The 20,220-nt window shown below is 39.8% G+C and overlaps 1 protein-coding gene across 1 annotated transcript in view; it reads left to right on the forward strand.

The window, feature by feature from the left end:
• The window catches only part of LOC140228690 (piwi-like protein 1), a 39,964-nt gene that overhangs the window by 11,642 nt on the left and 8,102 nt on the right, over positions 1-20,220 (forward strand). Inside the window, exons 8-19 of the mRNA XM_072308957.1 lie at positions 484-597; positions 1,605-1,796; positions 2,617-2,701; positions 3,208-3,300; positions 4,651-4,791; positions 5,362-5,475; positions 6,744-6,932; positions 7,268-7,363; positions 8,341-8,457; positions 8,833-8,921; positions 13,508-13,613; positions 15,518-15,709. Coding sequence (XP_072165058.1) covers positions 484-597; positions 1,605-1,796; positions 2,617-2,701; positions 3,208-3,300; positions 4,651-4,791; positions 5,362-5,475; positions 6,744-6,932; positions 7,268-7,363; positions 8,341-8,457; positions 8,833-8,921; positions 13,508-13,613; positions 15,518-15,709 — 1,528 coding nt within the window. The remainder of the gene's footprint in view (positions 1-483; positions 598-1,604; positions 1,797-2,616; positions 2,702-3,207; positions 3,301-4,650; positions 4,792-5,361; positions 5,476-6,743; positions 6,933-7,267; positions 7,364-8,340; positions 8,458-8,832; positions 8,922-13,507; positions 13,614-15,517; positions 15,710-20,220) is intronic.

Below are 20,220 nucleotides of genomic sequence, written 5' to 3' on the forward strand. Positions count from 1 at the left end.
ATAAAATTATGTAGCACCCTGCTTCATATTTGTGCAAACCTACAGTTTTAAAACACCGTACTCCAAAAATGAACACTAATATCATGTATTTAGAATTATGCAGTATCCAGTATCAGGAATTTCTGAGAGTAATTCATGCAACAACACCAACAAACAACAACAAGAATTGTGTAAGGGATGGTACCAATCTAACATAGATGATGGAAAGTTCTGTATAATACTTACGCTACATTAAACATGGAAACTTGGGCAAAATGATTTAATTCTTCTTGCTTGCCCAATATCAGTGAACGTGCCGTTTTGCAGGCCATTGATTATTTTTGTACATATGTATAAAAGTTCTCCAGAATTTGTGTTGTTCATGTTGTTCTTTCTCTGCAAGTTCAGTAGTATGGTAATTTGCAAACCTTTTCACACAGAAATATTCCATGTTTGCAGTGTTTGAATGTCTGCATTCTATCTGCCTTTTCATTCTCCCCTCAGGCTAGAAATCTGGCCGGGTTACATCACAGCCATCAGCCGGTACGAGGGAGGCCTGATGCTGCACACAGACGTGTCACACAAGGTGCTATGCAACGAGTCTGTGCTGGACAGCATGTGAGTGTTTGCGGAGGCCTATTACCCCTTTCACCTCCGATCCCCTTGATCTGCGACGCAACTTGCCTTTTATCCTCTTTGTTCTCGTCTGGATGTTGGTCTCAGTCATTCCCAGAATGTTCCATTTTGTTCTCCAATCTCTTGACCTGTCCTTTTGAAAGATAATGATCATTTAACCACCTGGTGAAAAGGAAAAAATGGCTACATCACATCTGGCAGTGAGGTATTTTTGGGGGTGGTGTGGTATTACAGACTGCGCACAGTGCAAACAGGATGACCCAGGGTTCAAGCCTTTGCTATGGCACTGGTGTCCTTGAGCAAGATACATAATGCTTAACATTTCTGTAGGAGCATGAATGGATCAGAGGTAGGGAGCTGAACTTTCATAGGGGTGAATTTAATGTATGTTTGTGCCTTCAAGTGGAAGTGGACTACCCAGGGAATGGAATTGAGTATTTTGTAGGTGTAAATATTATTCCAATGATTTATGATAATGCTTATGATTGTAATGTTATGAGCACCATGACATGATGGATGGATGCCATACAAATCATCCTTATTAATTTGTATTCAAATTTTGTGAGGAGCCATCAAGTTTGACCTTTTTCTTTTAATATGTCTTGGCATCAAGCAAGACAGCATTCTTGTAATTTTCGCCAAGGGAGGAGAGTGTTGGTATGTTTGAAAACGGAGGAGGCACATTGAAGATTGTAAGCCAATGACATACTTGCCAACTAGTAAGATTTTATCAGATTCAGTAAGATTTTATCAGATTCAGTAAGATTTTTTACGTTAAAAATAGCAAAATCAGATTTTCTGTCAGAGAAATCAGATTTTAAAAAAATATTTAGATATACCTTTCATGTGTATTTTCTGAAGATTTGACCGAAAGTAAGATTTTTAACTTCAGTTTGCATATAAAATAAGATTTTTGCAATCCACGAGTAAGATATTTCATCTTGAAATGTTGGCAGGTATGCAATGACCCTGTCTCTTCTCTCCACCAGGCAAGCCATATACCAGCGCTTCCCAAATGATGCCAAGTTCCGCGAGGAGTGCGTGCGCCAGATTGTTGGCATGGTGGTGCTCACCCGCTACAACAACAAGACGTACCGCATTGACGACATCGACTGGCAGTCCAACCCAAAGTGCACATTCCAGTCCCGTGGCGAGGACATTTCTTTCATTGATTACTACAAGTGAGTGTGGCCGTCCTTCCTGGGAATGAGCTAATGCAGCATTTGCATTTGAAATGTACATTTATTGGTTTCAATACCAATGCCCTTACGTGTTGGTATGCATGCTTATTGTGTATAATGTCTTGACTTGACTAAAAGAGTTTTTGTAGGTAAATTTTCTGGGGGATAACAAATGAGCTAGCAGCTCTCAGAATTTGTTTTCTTCTGAAAGATTGAAGAAATTATGTGAAGGGGCTTTTTAAATATTCTGTAATATACTTTACCACAAGAGCAACATCTGGTGGCATTTCTGTTGTACAGTACATGCAATATTACAGATCTTGGCATGAGGACAGGTCCAAAAGCCCCTTCATCATCATTAATGGTTCACAATTTGGTGTGATATGCATTGTCCACTTCGCACTTTGATAACCACTGTCATCTTTTTTTATTATTTTTGTAACTTCTCCCATATGAAGAAGGGTTAGGTAAGATTAAACTGTGTATTGATGTCGATGTTGGGCGGGGCAAATTGGTTAACTCTAAACAGATCCTTTTGGTATGGATGTTGTGTTCCCTACTCTGAAGAAAACACCCAACGAAAGGAAGCTCAAATTCCATAATTGTGTGGAGGCTATCAATAACGTGTAATGATACTTAATATGGCAAATAATCCACACCATGATGTTGTTTTATTTTGACGTGTTGCCAGTGTTACATTTGTAACCATCATCACTGGTATCAACTAAAACACTGTAGTTTATCTCTCTTGTGCTTTTTGTGTGGGCATTTGTGGCTGTTGTCAATGTGTGTATGTTTTTTGTGTTTCATCTAACTCCAGGAAGAGCTACAACCTTGAGATCACTGACCCAGGTCAGCCCCTTCTCATCAGCAGGATCAAGAGAAGACAGCAAAACAGGCCAGGGGTGGGTATCTACTGTACAGAGACATGTGCAGAAATTATTTCAGTCAAAAGTGCAGAGGACAAATATTTGTCCTGTTTGTTGTTGCGCATATACACAGAGTTCTGATGCACCTCAAGTGTTCATATAATTATTTAGCCTTGCTTGTGATTCTGTGGCGTCATTTTAGCAAGGCATAGCCTTCTTTATCACTGCACGTCAATCTACTTCTGTGAAGTGTTGCATGTATGGAGTCATTAATATTTCATGGTAAATTACAGAATGTGTGAAGTTTCATGTTCACTCTCAGAAAGAGATGTGTTAAACTCATTTTCGCTATTGAGCTTGAAGTCACTAGCAGATTGCGCAGATTAATAATTTCTTCCGTAGTGACGTGATGTTGAACTTGGTATGAGTTAAGTTGATAAAATGTCATGCCATATCGACCCTGAAGAGAAGCTTCTTAAAAAGTTTGTATCATGCAGTTCTTGTCTTCCTGTTCATTTGTCAAATGTTCTGTACAATTGCAGACTCCCCAGGAGGAAGAGATCAGACTCATTCCAGAGCTGTCCAGTCGAACCGGTCTGACGGACGACATGCGAGCGGATTTCAGAGTCATGAAGGTATGGACTTGGTCACTACCATGACATTGGTATAGACCGATTCGGGTTCGTTGAGGGCAGCAGACAATTTGTTGCACTGGGCGCAGCCATTAGCTCAAATTGCGGTGTCCCAGCCTACCCCCCTCCTCTCCCCCACCCCACGGGCAACATGTTTATCACGCACTTGTAGCAGGAGTACGCGCACTTGTAACAAAGGTTCGTGCATTAAGCGAGCGTTCGTGCACTTAGTACGAGACGCCTATTGGCTAAAACAACCGTGCATCAGTTTTTCATTCCGTGCGCGTGCTACTGTAGGGAGGGGGTGGGGGGGGGAGGGTCGGCAGGGACACCGCAGTAATGGCGCTGCCCATGCCGATAGTACACAAACCGCCTCACAGAATCGGTCTATACCCTTCTCTGCACTCCCCATGTTTGCAGAGTTCTGTGATGTGCTCCCTATGTCTCATCCTCTGAATGCCGGTAGCCCACCTACACCATCCTTCCAACTTGACAACAACCTTCCACTGCAACTCATTGACAAATTGCCCTGCATCAACATAAGCCTTTCACTGGAAGAGGACATTTGATGTCATAGTAAACAAATGGTCAATGCTAATGAAGATGATGGGACAAACAATCACTCTTTGGACAATATGGATGTAGCTAGGCAAGGTTGTTTTTTTTTGTGTGTTTTTGTTTTTTTTCCTCATACAAAGGTACTAACTATATTCAGTGACATATCATTTGACACTAACCTATTCAGTGCAGACATTTTCGTCTTTTACACAGTAGTGTTACAACATAGGTTACAGTGAATGTAATACATTTTCCTTACAGGATATATATGCTTGATAAATCACGTTCATCGTGTTTGTAACAATAACTTACTTTAGAAGTTAATTATTTGAGTTTAATCCCTCAACCAGTGTTAAACTTTTTGTGTTTACATTGTCCAGCATAGATTTAGATTGCTACATTTGGTGTGGGCTAGAAGTGCCTTCCAGGCTACTAGCTACAGCTAATGTGCATGCATTTGTTTGTGTGTTTGTCATTACCTCAGGAGTTGTCATTTGAAGTTGATATTGATTAGTACCTGTCTTAGGCACCCTGTCATGACACTTTGCAAGAGTGAGCTTTTGCCTGTAGTAAAAAAAGACCATTTTTATCTCTTTTTCTTTCTTGTTTAAATGAAGTTATACCTTCATATTCAGCATTTCCATTGATCTAACTACAAGATATGCACATGGTCCAGTTCAGGAAGAGCTGGGTTTTGAGCTTGAAATCTTGTTGCGGTCTTTTGGTCTACATGCTGTGTTCTAGTGGCAAGTGACCTTACTGCGAGTATTATTGCTTTTCATCATGACACTAAAGGATCTGGCGATGCACACAAGGGTGACGCCGGAGCAGCGCCGCCTCTCAGTGGCAAAGTTCATCAAGAATGTGTATGCCAACGAGGACGCCCACAGGGAACTGAGCGGGTGGGGCTTGGAGCTCGACAATGATCTGATACGGGTGAGATTAACCATTGCATACATAGCATCCACTCATGGGAAGTGCAAAAGGTGGCCTTTCTTAAACAGGTGCCCACTATTGACCAGTTGATGAACAATATGTTTAATCTAGAAATATTTGCAATACATATCACATGCATATCTCCCGTACACATATGTATGCATTAGTAAATTCACACGGTGTTACAAAATGCCCTATCCCAGGACTGAAATGATTGCAAACAGACTGTGTGTTGTTTCTAGTTTCTTTCACTCTCAGTTGACTTATTGGTTTGCCCTTCAAAGATGGCCACTGCGCTATGAGATGCAAAAACTCTGGCAGAGAGTAAGATAACAGACTTCTTTGTGCACCAACATACTTACAGGCCTGTACCTGGAGTCTGTAGCCAACTATGCACAGGAGACATGGTAGGCCCTTGGCCCTTGGCAATAGACATTGGTGATGCCGAAGAGGCTAAAATAGGACCATATTACTCATGATTGTTTACTCGTTATTGGGGACCTGGATATGATTTATGATTTAAGTCCATGATTTGATATCCATTTGTCTAAAATCTCTTCCATTTGCCAGCTCCCAGGAAGGCAGCTCCCTCCAGAGAAGATCAGACTGGGGAATACCTCTTTCACAGCCTCGCGGGAGGCCGACTGGGGTCGCGAGGCCACACGCTCAGCGGTCATCTCAGGGGTGAGTGTGAAATTATTTTGTGAGTGGGTGACAAAGCGATGGATGGGGGAGTCATTAACCCATTGAGGACAGGCTGATTTTGCTACAACACGCATTTCCCATAGACAATTGCCTGAGTATACTTAGGACTCGTCGTCAACGGGTTAAACCCTGGTTTTTGGGTTGAAAGGTCATTGTCAAAGTCGATGCGGATCAGAGCATGCCTGTATTGCTCATTGTTTGAAAATGTCATTTTAGTTCCCAAAGACCAGCCCCATTCATTATGCAGACCTCCAAACCATTCTGAATTTGTAGAAAGGAATCTGAATTTCGACCATTCCCACCTCTTGTTTCTTTAGAATTTTCTTATTTCTCTTGGGCAAAGAATCTGAATTGTTTATCTTTGGGGGAAAGAATCTGAATTTTGACCATTCCCAGCTCTTGTTTCAGTATGAGTTTCTTATTTCTCTTGATAATTTTATTACACACTCCTATGGGAACTGCTCTTTCTTTACTACTTTTGAGCCAGATCATCCATGTTTTTTGGTTAGAAAGGTTTGGAGGTCAGCATTATCAGTACACCATGAAAGATATTACCTTGTCTGGTATGAGTTGGTGATAGGTAATAGATAAGCCAGCCTTTTTCTGCCAAAATCTTTATGAGAATAAGGGAAAGGAGAGAGGAAAGAAAGAAGAAATCTTTGAGTGAATATAATGTGAAACTTCAGAGCTTGTGACACAAGTGTAATATAGATTGAAAAAGATCCATGTCACAGAGTATTCAGAATTAAGTTCTGGTGTCCACCAATGGGAAAAGATAGGACATGTTGACTGAGTACTTGCAAGTTTGAGCTGGGCTTTGATGCCTGTATGGGGATGGGGAGAGGAACGTGTGCAATGCATTGCTCTTTAAAATGGGCCCAGAGATAGGATGCAAAATAGAGCGCCCTTTTGTGAGAGAGTATCTCACCTCACTCATGACAAGAAGCAGGATACAAGTCTGGCAAAGTTGTGTGTCCTACATTCATTCTCAGAAACATTGAAGAGTGGTAAACAACCCCTCGAGGTTTGTCCCAGATCTCACAAGCAGTGATCAGCAAGCTGGTTATCAGTTCTGATGTGCTATACTTATCAGAATTTCAATAATTCGGCACAAGAACTGATCACAAGTCGTTCTTAAGTCGTTTGTAACTTTAAGAACAATTTTATCAAATACCCCCCAGGATATCATGTCACGTGAAAGAGGTATCGTAAAGTGATTTACCGCCGCTCTGCTCTGCTCCGTTCAGGTGCCGCTGCACAACTGGCTCATCGTCTTCACGCGGCGAGACGCGTCCAAGGTGGCCGACTTTGTCAAGACCTTCACCCAGGTCGGGCCCCAGATGGGTATCGAGGTCCACAACCCGGCCCGCATTGAGCTGCAAGATGACCGCACACAGAGCTACACCACTGTGGTGAAGAAGAACATCAATGCCCAGGTATGCCAGGACAACTTCACTTTAGCCAGATGACTGGAACAGAGCTGAAAGTGAAAAGTTTAAAAGCTTGTCTCTGACCTAAAATTATTTCTGAGAGCAAGTTGTGATGTATTGCGTCATTTCTGGCATTTTTTTTTTCTTTTTGCTTGTTTGTTTTTTAGTCATGTTCCCATTTTCATTGACAAGTTGGTTGTTTGTTTTGTCTGTACCATCATACCATAGGTTTTTATGCTTTATGTACTTTATTGCTGCCTGCATTCGTATATCAATCTTCTTATCCATTATGAGTCTATTAAAAATTTGGAGAGATAATAGCATCGTATGTTCTCTTACAGTTGCAAATGGTGGTTGCCGTGTTTCCCACCTCAAGAGACGATCGCTACAGTGCCTTCAAGAAACTCTGCTGTGTGGATTCCCCTATTCCCAGCCAGGTGAGTAAAATCATGAGCCTTGTCACACATTGTAGACCCTGGTGCTCCAAAACCAAATTTTAGTGTTTAGGGAATTGCATGAAAATAACATAGTGAATCAAGAGGGAAAAAAAAAAAATCTGTTCTGTCATCATGTTATAAACACAAACATTGCATAAAATGAGTACAAGTAAAGCTTAGATGAACTCCTTTCTTTCAAGAGCAGATTCTGGACAGCCGAATCTCAGAAGTAATATTTTTAACATTCAAAACAATATTACACCGTGCCCACATCCCAGTATTTCGTGCCAGGTCTTAATGGCATTTACAAGATTATTTCTCATTCTCATTTCCAAGTGATGAAGAATGTATGAGAATTGGCAGAACCAAACATCCAGAGCAAAGTCAACAAGTTTATCTCAGAATAGATCTATAACTAGGAACGCAAAGGGCCATTGAACATGGAAATGCACCATAGCTTTAATGATGCCTACCTGTTGGGTTAGTATCGCATAAAAATTGATATTTTCTACTCACATGATGCCGAGTGTTCCACAAACTTCATTGAAATATTTGTATACTCTGTCCTTTGTACAGTAGACTCCTCAATTTGTTTGAGGACTGTCATATGTTGCAGCCCAGAATTCTATGCCATGGTTTGTCATTTGCTGTATGGAGATTGCGTAATTATCAGAATTTACACCTGATTTCTGCAAGGCTAAAGTGCTCTCCTGTAAGAAACCACATCAAAAGCTAATCTCATTCAACTAATGATGCCATTACACTCCAACTGATGCTGTATTAGCATGCATGGAATTGATGATATAGAGAGCTTGCGCGTAAATGTCGTGTGTCATGGTACAGAAGTGGGAAATCTTAATAGAGACTGCAGCAGTGCATTCTATTTCAAACGATTTTAATCGAGCAATGAATATTCATTATGCACAGATAATGTGACCCATCTGTGAATACTTTGCAATGCTGTTTCCCATGTGTAGGTGATCAACGCACGTACCATCTCGCAGATGCAGAAGCTGAGGAGCGTGACCCAGAAGATTGCCCTCCAGATCAACTGTAAGCTGGGTGGTGAGCTCTGGGCCCTGGAGATCCCACTGGTAAGTGTAACAACACCTGGGAGCCTGATCTACCTTCTAGCAGACTTTTATGAATTACCATGTTAATATGCCTTGAAGTGTTGCAGTTCCATGATGCAGCTTGTCCCATTCAGTTCTCATTAGCATTGTCCTGTGCCATTGTATCGTGTATGATATCATTGCCAGGTAGGAGATTAAACCTGATTTTATTTTACTCGAGCTTTTATAGCATCTGTAGTTTGCTATAGATATTCATCAAGAATATCCTAATGTTCACTTTTGTTCACTTAATGTTCAATTTTGAGATTAGCTACTGGTGCTTACATGTCTGTTTTTGCCTAAAAGACCTGATGGGATTTTGTTATCATGTTGTCTTGTGTTTGTTTGTGTCAACAGAGTAAGCTGATGGTGATTGGCATTGACGTCTATCACGATCCAGCCAGGGGCAAGAAGTCCATTGGAGCATTTGTTGCCAGCATGAACCGGTAAGAAGCCCTTCACACACAACGTTATACCATCGCCAGTCTTGTCTTTGTGACATGGGTCATTATGTGAACACTAAATTATAGTGTTTGTGGAACCTGGGGGTGTTTCATAAAGCTGTTCTTAAAGTTATGAATGATTTAAGAACAACTAAATCATGTTCTGATGTGCTAATACTTATCAGAATTTCAATAATTCAGCACAAGAACTGATCACCAGTCGTTCTTAAATCTGTTCTTAGCCCAAGAACAACTTGGTGAAACACTCCCCTGGGCCAAGGAAGGTAAAAGTGTGAGATTATTTGCCTTGTGACCTCATTTATCCAATTTGCATTTTCTTGGGTAAGATGATGATATCCAGGGCTGCACACTGGCGCCGGTCCGACGGTCAAGACCGGCAAAAGTCACTCTCGGACCGGTAACTTTTCAGGAAATCCACAAGTTACCGGTCCGACATGACCAGTAAAAAAAAAGCATTGGCGGGGTCAGTAGAAAGAAAAAGATCAGCCCCGATCAGGGAGAAACAGAATGCAAGATATCGCATTGTTCAACACGTTTTACGCAAGTTTTCGAATATGTCTACCGGCGCAATTTGTAAAGTAAACATACAATTCTATATTAGTTTTGAGCACTAGCAGTCGACCATTTATTCGCGCTCGCTTGCGCATTGGCGCTGCTCACGCACTGCCATGCTATGCAATACATGCAAAGGATGTACGGTACAATGTAACTGTTGAAATGCATGGATTGTTTCCCCGATCCCGTTTTGTTTGTTCGTTTGCTTGCGATCGGCGGTCATGCCAGACAAGAAGCATTGATAGAAGCGCACGCATTTCTGGGTCATTTTACTCATGATTTTTTTTTTTTTTAACGCAAGATCGATCCGATCCCGGCTTCGCAGCTGCGTGGCAGTTGACATGTTAGAACTATTTTACTTGCGCCAATTTTTAGAAAAAGTAAAAACATATTCTATATTCAGCGATACAGTAAATGAATATTTTCATTCGTTCAGAATGGTCTCATAATGAAGATAGGCGCGAAAAGGATCACGAAATCGGCCCTTACAAAATGTAAAGAGATAATACAAGGGAGAAAAAAAAATCATGAAATCATCGCAGTCCCGCTTACATATTTCAGGTAGAAATCGTCCCAAAAAGGATCATGAATTCGGCCGCGTCGTACACCTTTCAAAAGCTCATACAAGTACGAAATGCGAAGAGATTATAGAGGAGAAAAAAAAAATAAGGACATATTAATTTGGTGCGTGCATCATAAAAGATTACAGCCGAATAACAATTCATGAAATCAACGCAAACCCGTTGAAATTTGAGGAAATAAATAGGCGCAAAAAAGATCTTGAATCCAGTCCTGCATGCCGTGTCGGTTATCAAAAACGCATGCACAAATGCAACGAGATTATCGGGAGAAAAATAAAGGACACATTTTTACCCTTCTGGTGCGCGCATTACAAAAGATTACATCCGAAGTAATTCATGAATTCGCCACAATCCCGCTGATATTTGAGGTAGAAATATACGCAAAAGGGATCGTGAATTCGGCCGTGTCGTATACCTTTTAACAACGCATGTACTAAATGGTAGGAGATTAGCGGGATAAAAATAATGTACACATTTTCAACCCCTTTTGGCGCTTGTATTATATAGATTACAGCCAAAGAGTAATTCATGAAATTATCGCAATCCCGTTGAAATTTGAGTAAACAATAATAGGCGCAAAAGAATCTCGAATTCGGCCCTGCGTGCAGTGTATAATTTTGAAAACGCATTCACAAATGTGAAGAGATTATCGGGAGAAAAATAAAGAACTTATTTTCAACCCTTCTGTCGCGTGTATCACAAAAGATTACAGTCGAAATAATTAATGAAATATCGCAATCCCGCTGATATTTGATGTAGAAATAGGCGCTAAAAGGACCGTGAATTCGGCCGTGTCGTATAGGCCTACCTTTTAAGAACGCATGTATACGATATGTGAAGAGATTATTGGGAGAAAAATACAGGACACATTTTCAACCCGTTTTGGCGCGTGCATCATAAAGATTATAGCCGAATAATAATTCATAAAATCATCGCAATCCCGTTGAAGTTTGAGGAGACAATAGGCGCAAAAAGAATTATGATTTTTGGTCGTGGCGTATATCTTTTAAGAACGCATTTACGAAATGCGAAGAGAAAAAAATAAAGGACACATTTTCAACCCATATTGGCGCGTTCATCATAAAAGATTACAGCCGAAGTAATTCATGAAATCATCGCAATCCCGCTGATATCTGAGGTAGAAATAGACGCAAAAAGGATCGTGAATTCGGCCGTGTCGTATACCTTTATGTATACGAAACGCGAAGAGATTATGGGGAGAAAAATAAAGAACGCATTTTCAACCATTCTAGCTGGTGCGTGGATCACAAAAGATTACACCCGAAGTAATTCATGAAATCGTCACAATTCCGCTGATATTTGAGGTAGAAATAGGCGCAAAAAGTATCATGAATTCGGCGGTGTGGAACATCTTTTAAGAACGCACTTACGAATTCGAAGAGTTTATCGGGAGAAGATAAAAGGACACATTTTCAACCCCTTTTGGCGCGTGAATCATAAAAGATTACAGCCGAAATAATTCATGAAATCGCCACAATCCCGCTGATATTTGAGGTAGAAATAGGCGCAAAAAGTATCATGAATTCGGCTGTGTGGTACACATACATCTTTTAAGAACGCACTTACGAAATTCGAAGAGTTTATCGGGAAAAAATAAAGGACACATTTTCAACCCCTTTTGGCGCGTTCATCATGAAAGAATACAGCCGAAGTTTGACATTCATGAAATCATCGCAATCCCGCTGATATTTGAGGTAGAAATAGGCGCAAAAAGTATCGTGAATTCGGCCGTGTCGTGTATCTTTATGTACGGAATGCGAAGAGATTGTGGGGAGAAAAATAAAGAACGCATTTTCAACCATTTTAGCTGGTGCGTGCATGAGATCACAAAAAGTTACATCCGAAGTAATTCATGAAATTGCCACAATTCCGCTGATAATTTGTTTGAGGTAGAAATAGGCGCAAAAAGTATCATGAATTCGGCGGTGTGGAACATCTTTTAAGAACGCACTTACGAAATTCGAAGAGTTTATCGGGAAAAAATAAAAGGACACATTTTCAACCCCTTTTGGCGCGTGAATCATAAAAGATTACAGCCGAAGTAATTCATGAAATCGTCATAATCCCGCTGATATTTGAGGTAGAAATATAGGCGCAAAAAGTATCATGAATTCGGCGGTGTGGAACATCTTTTAAGAACGCACTTACGAAATTCGAAGAGTTTATCGGGAAAAAATAAAGGACACATTTTCAACCCCTTTTGGCGCATGAATCATAAAAGATTACAGCCGAAGTAATTCATGAAATCGTCACAATCCCGCTGATATTTGAGGTAAAAATAGGCGCAAAAAGTATCATGAATTCGGCCGTGTGGTACATCTTTTAAGAACGCACTTACGAAATTCGAAGAGTTTATATCGGCAAAAAAATAAAGGACACATTTTCACCCCTTTTGGCGCGTGCATCATAAAATGTTACAGCCGAAGTAATTCATGAAATCGTCACAATCCCGCTGATATTTGAGGTAGAAATGGGCGCAAAGAGGATTGCGAATTCGGCCCTGCATGTCGTGTACCTTTCAGAACGCATGCACAAATGCGAAGAGAGTGTCGAAAGAAAAATAAAGAACCCCTTGTAGCTCGTGCATCAGAAAATATCACAGCTAGAATAATTCATTAAATCACGGTTATGCAGCAAGTTCGTGCGCCGATGTTTAGAAAAAGTCACAAACGCATGATACAATCTGATTTTTTTTTTCATTATCATTTTACACTGTAATTCACGAACAAACATTCTATTTTTTTTCTCATTTTTTTTAATTTCTTTTGCAATAAATAATTCAAGTTTAAAAAGACATTAATCAGTAAAATGTACATGGGGGGGGGGGTACGTCCATAAAAACAAGAAAATAAGTTTGCAAGTAATTTAATGGGGTTTTTTTTAGGTTGCCGTTGTTGACCGGTAAGTTTTCTGTTCGGACCGGTAAAAAATGGTAAAATGGGGCATCTACCGGTCCGACAGAGACATGTCGGACCGGCAGAAAAAATGGGTTAGTGTGCAGCCCTGTGATATCGATGGCAAGAATTGGTAACAATTTATCGTTTTGAGAGGTACTTTTTTCATGTCATTCTCTTGTCACTGGCAAATGACTTGGATATAAAAATAACAACAACACAGCAAAATCAGATCTCTTGGAGGAAAAATGTGCTGTTGTTTCTGCAAAATCTTCCTGGAGACATGCTGCTACAAAATCATTTCAGTGGTAGGACAGAATAGCAAACCAGGGAAAGCTGTTAGAATGTCCACAAATGACCTGAGAATTAATATGACCATCTGCAAAAATTATCTTACCCGGCCGAGCGTGAGGAATAACTCTCGCGAAAATTTCCACTTTTTACTACAGCAACCTTGAATCACCTCTGCTTAAATGTTAAAAGTTGTTTTCTTTCCTGTGAACACACCCCCCAACAGTGACCTGACCCGCTGGTACTCCAGGGTCTGTCTTCAGACGGCATCGCAGGAGCTCATTGATGGTCTCAAGCTGTGCTTTTCCGCTGCCATCAAGAAGTACCATGATGTGAGTTTTACAAGACATACTTGAAGGGAAATTTTCTGATCACTGAAAAAGCCAGTCTGGAAAGAAAGAGTCAAATTTTATGAGCAAAACAGTAAAAAATTTGGTCGAAATTGGATAAAGAAAGTATGAAATTTGTGAAGGACAGTTCTCGAACAGTTGACATTTAATATGCAATGAGTTGGCTGATGATGTCATCACCTCACAATTTACCATTGATAAAAATGCAACTTTTCTGCTATAAGAGTGTAAAACACTATCTTGTTCCTGGCTCAATAACCTTAAAATCATGATCAGTCAGATGTATTAAGATTTGAGACTTGGGAATATTGACTGTTCAAAAAGTATTTTGTGAAAAGGAGCAAAACTTCAGATTACTTTCTGTATGTTTGTCTAATTTGATCAAATTTTCACTCTTGTGTTTATATTAAACTTTTACTCTTTACCCTTTTACTCCTGGCTGGAGTGAGCTTTGTCAATCGCTCAGCATCCATAGGACGTACACTTTTCACATGTTTATCTTCTTGAAAATTGGTGGCTGAATTTTAAAAAAACTTGGCAGGTATCATCAAATGGGGGAATGGGATCATAGTTTGTACAAATGGTGATGGTGCCTCATAGGGGGCCCCTGGGGTGGGGACTCAAACTATGAGGATGTTGCCCAAGGGGCCTTTAGCAGCCCCAAAATTCCCAAAAAGTTTTGAAATAGTTTGCCTCAGCTGGATTGCCCCGAAAGCTATCATGTGAGCACTTGACCGCAAATCTTCTGTTTTGTTCCCTTATTCCTCTTTCTGAATGGGCAACCAAACACAATCTTGAAAAGAAGGAGGAAAAAAAAAATGTGTATGGAGATGATACATTTGTATTATTATCTCGGGCAATTGATGGAATTAGCCAAAGGATAATTGTCTTATTTTGAATGTTTGAGACACAAAATTACACATGGCAGTGTATCCTTGTGATACATGTTTTTGATGTGTCAAGTGAGCACATAGATGTCTATACAAGAACATCTGAATGCTCCCACAGAGGTACTGTACTTTACCAGCATTCACCCTGACCCTATTGCCCATAAATGAAGGGTACCACAATACCACCAGTGCCATACTTTCTAACATGTCATGGCAAAGATGTGAAATCTACCTGAGCAACTTTGCTGCTTGTGTGCATGATGAGCAATTTGCAGAATGATGGACTTTTAGTACAGGTGTCTCCTGTTCTAACAAAGTCCTCAGAACTGGCATTTTGTTTGTTTGTTTGTTTTTATTTATATTGAAATTTTGTCATAGCTGAACAATAAAGTATCAAAGGTATACAGACTGTGATTTTGGCACCTTAATTTTTTTACGTCAATCTGTGACAAGAGTTTCATCGTAACGAGACTTTCATAGTAACCGTGTTTGTTATATTGGGAGTGCACTGTAGTAGGCCCTGCTTTTATTTATATTGAAATTTTGTCATAGCTGAACAATAAAGTATCAAAGGTATACAGACTGTGATTTTGGCACCTTAATGTTTTTTACGTCAATCTGTGACAAGAGTTTCATCGTAACGAGACTTTCATAGTAACCATGTTTGTTATATTAGGAGTGCACTGTAGTAGGCCCTGCTTTTATTTATATTGAAATTTTGTCATAGCTGAACAATAAAGTATCAAAGGTATACAAACTGTGATTATGGCACCTTCATTTTTTACGTCAATCTGTGACAAGAGTTTCATCGTAACGAGACTTTCATGGTAACCATGTTTGTTATATTGGGAGTGCACTGTAGTAGGCCCTGCGTGGGCCTACACTGAATGTTTATCACAAGTTGTCATAGCGTGTTATTCTTCTCCCATATTCATGATTATGAGTACACATATTTTGCATCTGGCTGTTCTTCCCTTCACCCTTCCTCCACACCAGATTAACCACTGCCTGCCAGAGAAGATCGTCATCTTCCGCGACGGCGTCGGCGACGGCCAGCTGAATTTGGTGGGGACGTACGAGCAAGAGCAACTCTCCCAGTGCTTCGCCATGTTTGGCGAGACCTACCAGCCCCAGCTCGCCATCGTAGTCGTCCAGAAGCGGATCAACACTCGCATCTTTGCCATAGACGTGAGTGCTCACGCCCTCCAGTCCACTCTATGCCAGTGGAGCCTTTCTCCTCAGACCGGTCCCCCCCCCCCCCTCCCTTCTCATCCTGCCGCACCCTCACCCCTAGTCTAGCGGGCAACGTATTTTTAGCCTGAATCAGTCCTTGATTGGCAGTCAATAGAGGGCGCGACGATGTGGAAGTCAAGTTGACTAAAAATACGTCTAGCAAGAAACCTCCGAATAGAGGCGTGGAACAGGGCGTGGCATGACAGTTGCCAGTCTTCAATATCCAGGTTTCGTTGGCTGAGCACCAATGTCAATCAAACCATGTTGCAGAACCCAAAGGAGTTCTAGTCTACTCTCCTAGGTATAATGCATATTGTCTTTCAGCGAAAACACAATTTCCCTGTCTCTTTCACACTATCATAGTATTTTGCCATTCTTTCCCATTCATTTTGATGTGCATAACATCTTACCTTACTTCAAATAAGAGAATGATAGCAGTAAATGACCACATGCATTTGAAAATTCATGAGGGTTCTGCACATGGAACTACTCCAAAATTACTGCCGAATGCAAACCTCTCACTGTTGTTGTAAAGTCTACGAGATATTCACTGTCATTGTCAGTTTTGAAAGTGTGATTTATGAATTTTTCCCATTGGCATTTCTTTATTCTAAAATACTTTATATTATCTTCATATCAAATCTATTAAGATAGTTGCTCAACATCAATTAAATCTGCCATCGAGATAGCTAATCACTATTGCCAAGCACATCTACATTAAACAGGCATTTCGTGGGTGATCACACTGTCATGGGAAAATCCGTCCGTGGTACATTTTCTGTGAAAGGAGAAAGAAAGGACCTGCGACACAAAAGGATTCCTGCAAAGCCAAAGTGCCAGGGAAATATGGTGCATTCTTTGCAATCATAAAATTACGAGACGCCAGTCTCACAGAAGACTTGTAAGTACTGATTAACATTTTCAACTCAAATGTAGATAAGGACATCTCTCCTGGCAATTCGAAATGCATGCCTATGTAGAAAATGTGAAGCTGAAAAAATGAAATAACATTAACGAGCTAACCTATGTGGATGGTGTACACACACACAGCACACACACACAATGGGCAGAAACACGATATGTTACGAAACTAGAGCACAACGCACAAAATCCATGACCACGTCAAAAGCGCCAGAAAAGACCCATGTGGCTCAAATGAAGTGTCTGATACCATTTTCAAGAGAAACATCTCGTTTAGAAGAAACCCATGAATTGTTTATTACGTATATTATACAAATTAGTTTAGATCTGTCTGAGATAAACACTGTCTGCCTTTTATGCCAAGATTCTAGAATTGTGAATTAAGAATTGTGTTCCTTGATGTCCTTTCCGAAGTTGTTCGAAGGATCGTTGATCCGAAGACAAAATAGGGTTCGTAATTCCGATGATGAAGTAAACTAAGCTGTCTGTAGTGAAAAAATGTGGCGATATAACAAAGTAGTAGGATATTATGCAGTGAAAATTGAACAAAAACATGTACAATTCCCCCCCCCCCCCCACACACACACACACGCATACACACACACACACGTACTTAAAAACATACAAACACTACCGATACATACACTCACTGGCGAACCGGAATACGATCGTAATTTGTAAATTGTATTATTAATAAAAAAAAAAAATAGGTATTTTTTTCCCTCTCCTCTGTATACTCATAATCAGGACGAGCCATATGTGACGAAGAAACAATAATTGCACTAAGAGGCCACTTAAAACAAAACAAAACAAAACAAAACACACACACACACACACCCACACACACATAGACACACACACATAGAAATGCCGCTATGACGACTGGTATGTTTCCGCCATAATGCATGGTTCACCTTGTAGGTTTATAGTACAATGTCTTGACGTGTGATGACAGTTTCACATAATACTTATCAGAAAAATATTAAAATGACAGGTTTGTCACAAATGTGCTGAAAGCTCACATTCTTTAAAGTAGATTTAATTGGGTGAATGACTATATTGTCTAAAAGTGCGTGTATTTGAAGATTTGAGGATTTTTACTTAACTTTTGACCCTTTCATAAGTTAAGGGAAGAAGTGAAATTTAGTACTTTCACTAGACCTTGAACCTTTTGACCTTTGACCTCATGGCAAGGTACTTCCAAAAGAATCTCATTGGGTAATACTTGCATACATTAAGTTTAAAGAAAAATTCTGCAAGCATCGCATCTAGATAAGAAGAAAATAGTGAAATTTGGAGTATTTGACCTTGACCTTTGATCCATGACCCATGCATTCCCTATATAATCACTGCCAGTCAGTGCATGTATATGTACTAAGTTCCATGAAGATACTTTGAACTATTTGTGAGATATGTGAGATTTGTGAGATAGTAACACTTATTTGATTTGATCTTTCTTCGTTTTAATCGGATCCCCCAGTTATAGTATGGTCTAAAAAATATCTGTACTTATGATTCCCCTGATCTGATTTTATCACGGGACCTGCGGCTCTATATAAGCTTGCTTTCCCGCAGGCCCCATATTTTTCGCATTATATTCTCAGTTTAACTCGCATATTTATATACAGATCTTATGTATACCAAGACAAACTTTGAACATTCCGGTGAAGTTCTATTTTGTACTGTGTTCTGTATAATTTTCGTATCAATTTACTTTATATTGTGATATATGTGAGAAATATGAAAAAAAATTGAAATGAATGAAATGAAATATGGAGAGAAAGTAAAATTCAACATTTTCACTTGAACTTTGACCTTTGACCTCACGACACAAAACTCTCTCTGGAGAATCTTCATTTGGTATAGTTCATGTATACACAAAGTTTCAAGAAATACCTTCAGGCATTGCGTAGATATGGGGGAAATAGTGAAATTTTGGACATTTGACCTTTTTGACCTATTGACTTTGAGCATGTGTGCCCAAAAGTTGACAGTTGATAGGCATAACGTCACCAACTCGTACATATACATGGCTGCCAAGTTTCATTAAAGGCATAATTTACCATTTGCAGATGAAAAAATAACCTAGCATTAGTGCTTAAAATAGTTCTAGAATGTGAGTTAGGGATAGAAACAACGACATTAAAAATTTGAATCAGTAAAATCGAAGTTTTAGTACTGTTAAATATACGAAACGTGAACAGTAGTTATAGAAATGCTTCCAGACTTTAGGAGAAATTTTCCGAAGAATAATGTTTCCCAGAATATGGCGAAATAAAGGATTATTGTCATACTCCAAGGATGTACGGTTTTGAATAGGTAATAATAAGAAATAATCTCCATTCGATAAATCATTTCATCAACGCTCAGAATTGACAGTTCCCATTGGGTAGCAGAAGGTCTTGCAGCTTTAGACTTTCGAGAGCAGGCCGGCAAGGATGACGAAAGCAGTTTCGCCCTTTATATTGGTGCACTAACATTTATATCAGATTTCCACTCTTCCTAATGAGCGATGGTAACAAATAACCTCGAATTAACATGAAATTTATGTTACGGATCTGACGTCACCGTTTTCACCTTTTTCGTGTCTCATGCATTTGATTCCTCTCACCCATAACACAAGTCTCTTGGTGGAAACTTTGTGATATCGCTCATTGAGAACGTGCAATAATTAACTGGTATGCAAGTTATATTACTTGAGCATTGTTCTAGACCAAATCAATGTCGTAAAAGTATACTTTTGGGATCTTACCCTGTTTGAACTCAAACCCTGCACATAAGGCTGACAAAATCAGTTTCATCCAGAATATTGCTGTAATAAAGGGTCTATAGACCATTTCGATATTCCGAAAATGAAATAAGGCTCATAATTCCTAAAGTTTGTTGATGGCCTGAAAATGAAATTGCGTTCGTTTTCTCGAAGGTTCGTTAATACGAAAATGAAACAAGGTCCTGTTTTCCAGTGATTCATTAATTCAACATGTAATAAGGTTTGTTAATCCCAGCATGAATCAAGCTTCGTCAATCCAACAATGAAGGTTCGTTAATCCGAACACTATTTCTATTCGTGGAGAAGCTGGTTCTGTCGAGAAGAGGGATGGTCATCGTTTCTGTAGATTAGTTATAATGATGGAAAGGGGTGATAATGATCAAGGGTGCACACAGTATTCTTTCAGAGGGTATCATCAGTACACGCATGCATGACCTTTTTTTTTTTTTTTTTTTTTTTGGGGGGGGGGGAGCCCTAAGGTGGCCTCTTGTAATATTTGTTCTACGTCATGCATGGCCCATCATAATGATGCCATAGATGACTATGGGAGCATACGGCGGAGAGGGAGAAATTGTTCATGTTTCCATGAAAAATGCAATTTGCAAATTGTACGATTGCATTCCAGTTCGCCAGTGAGTGTATTGGGGAGTTTGTGTATTTTCCACATTCCTCTCTCTCTCTCTCTCTCTGTGTTCTCGTTCAATTTTCATTGCGTAATAGGCCTATCATACCTTTTGTTACGTTCAAATTAATTCAAGTTTTATTTCATTTTTTC

The sequence above is a fragment of the Diadema setosum genome, chromosome 5 (assembly GCF_964275005.1).
Source record: "Diadema setosum chromosome 5, eeDiaSeto1, whole genome shotgun sequence".
In the NCBI taxonomy this organism is placed as follows: Eukaryota; Metazoa; Echinodermata; class Echinoidea; order Diadematoida; family Diadematidae; genus Diadema; species Diadema setosum.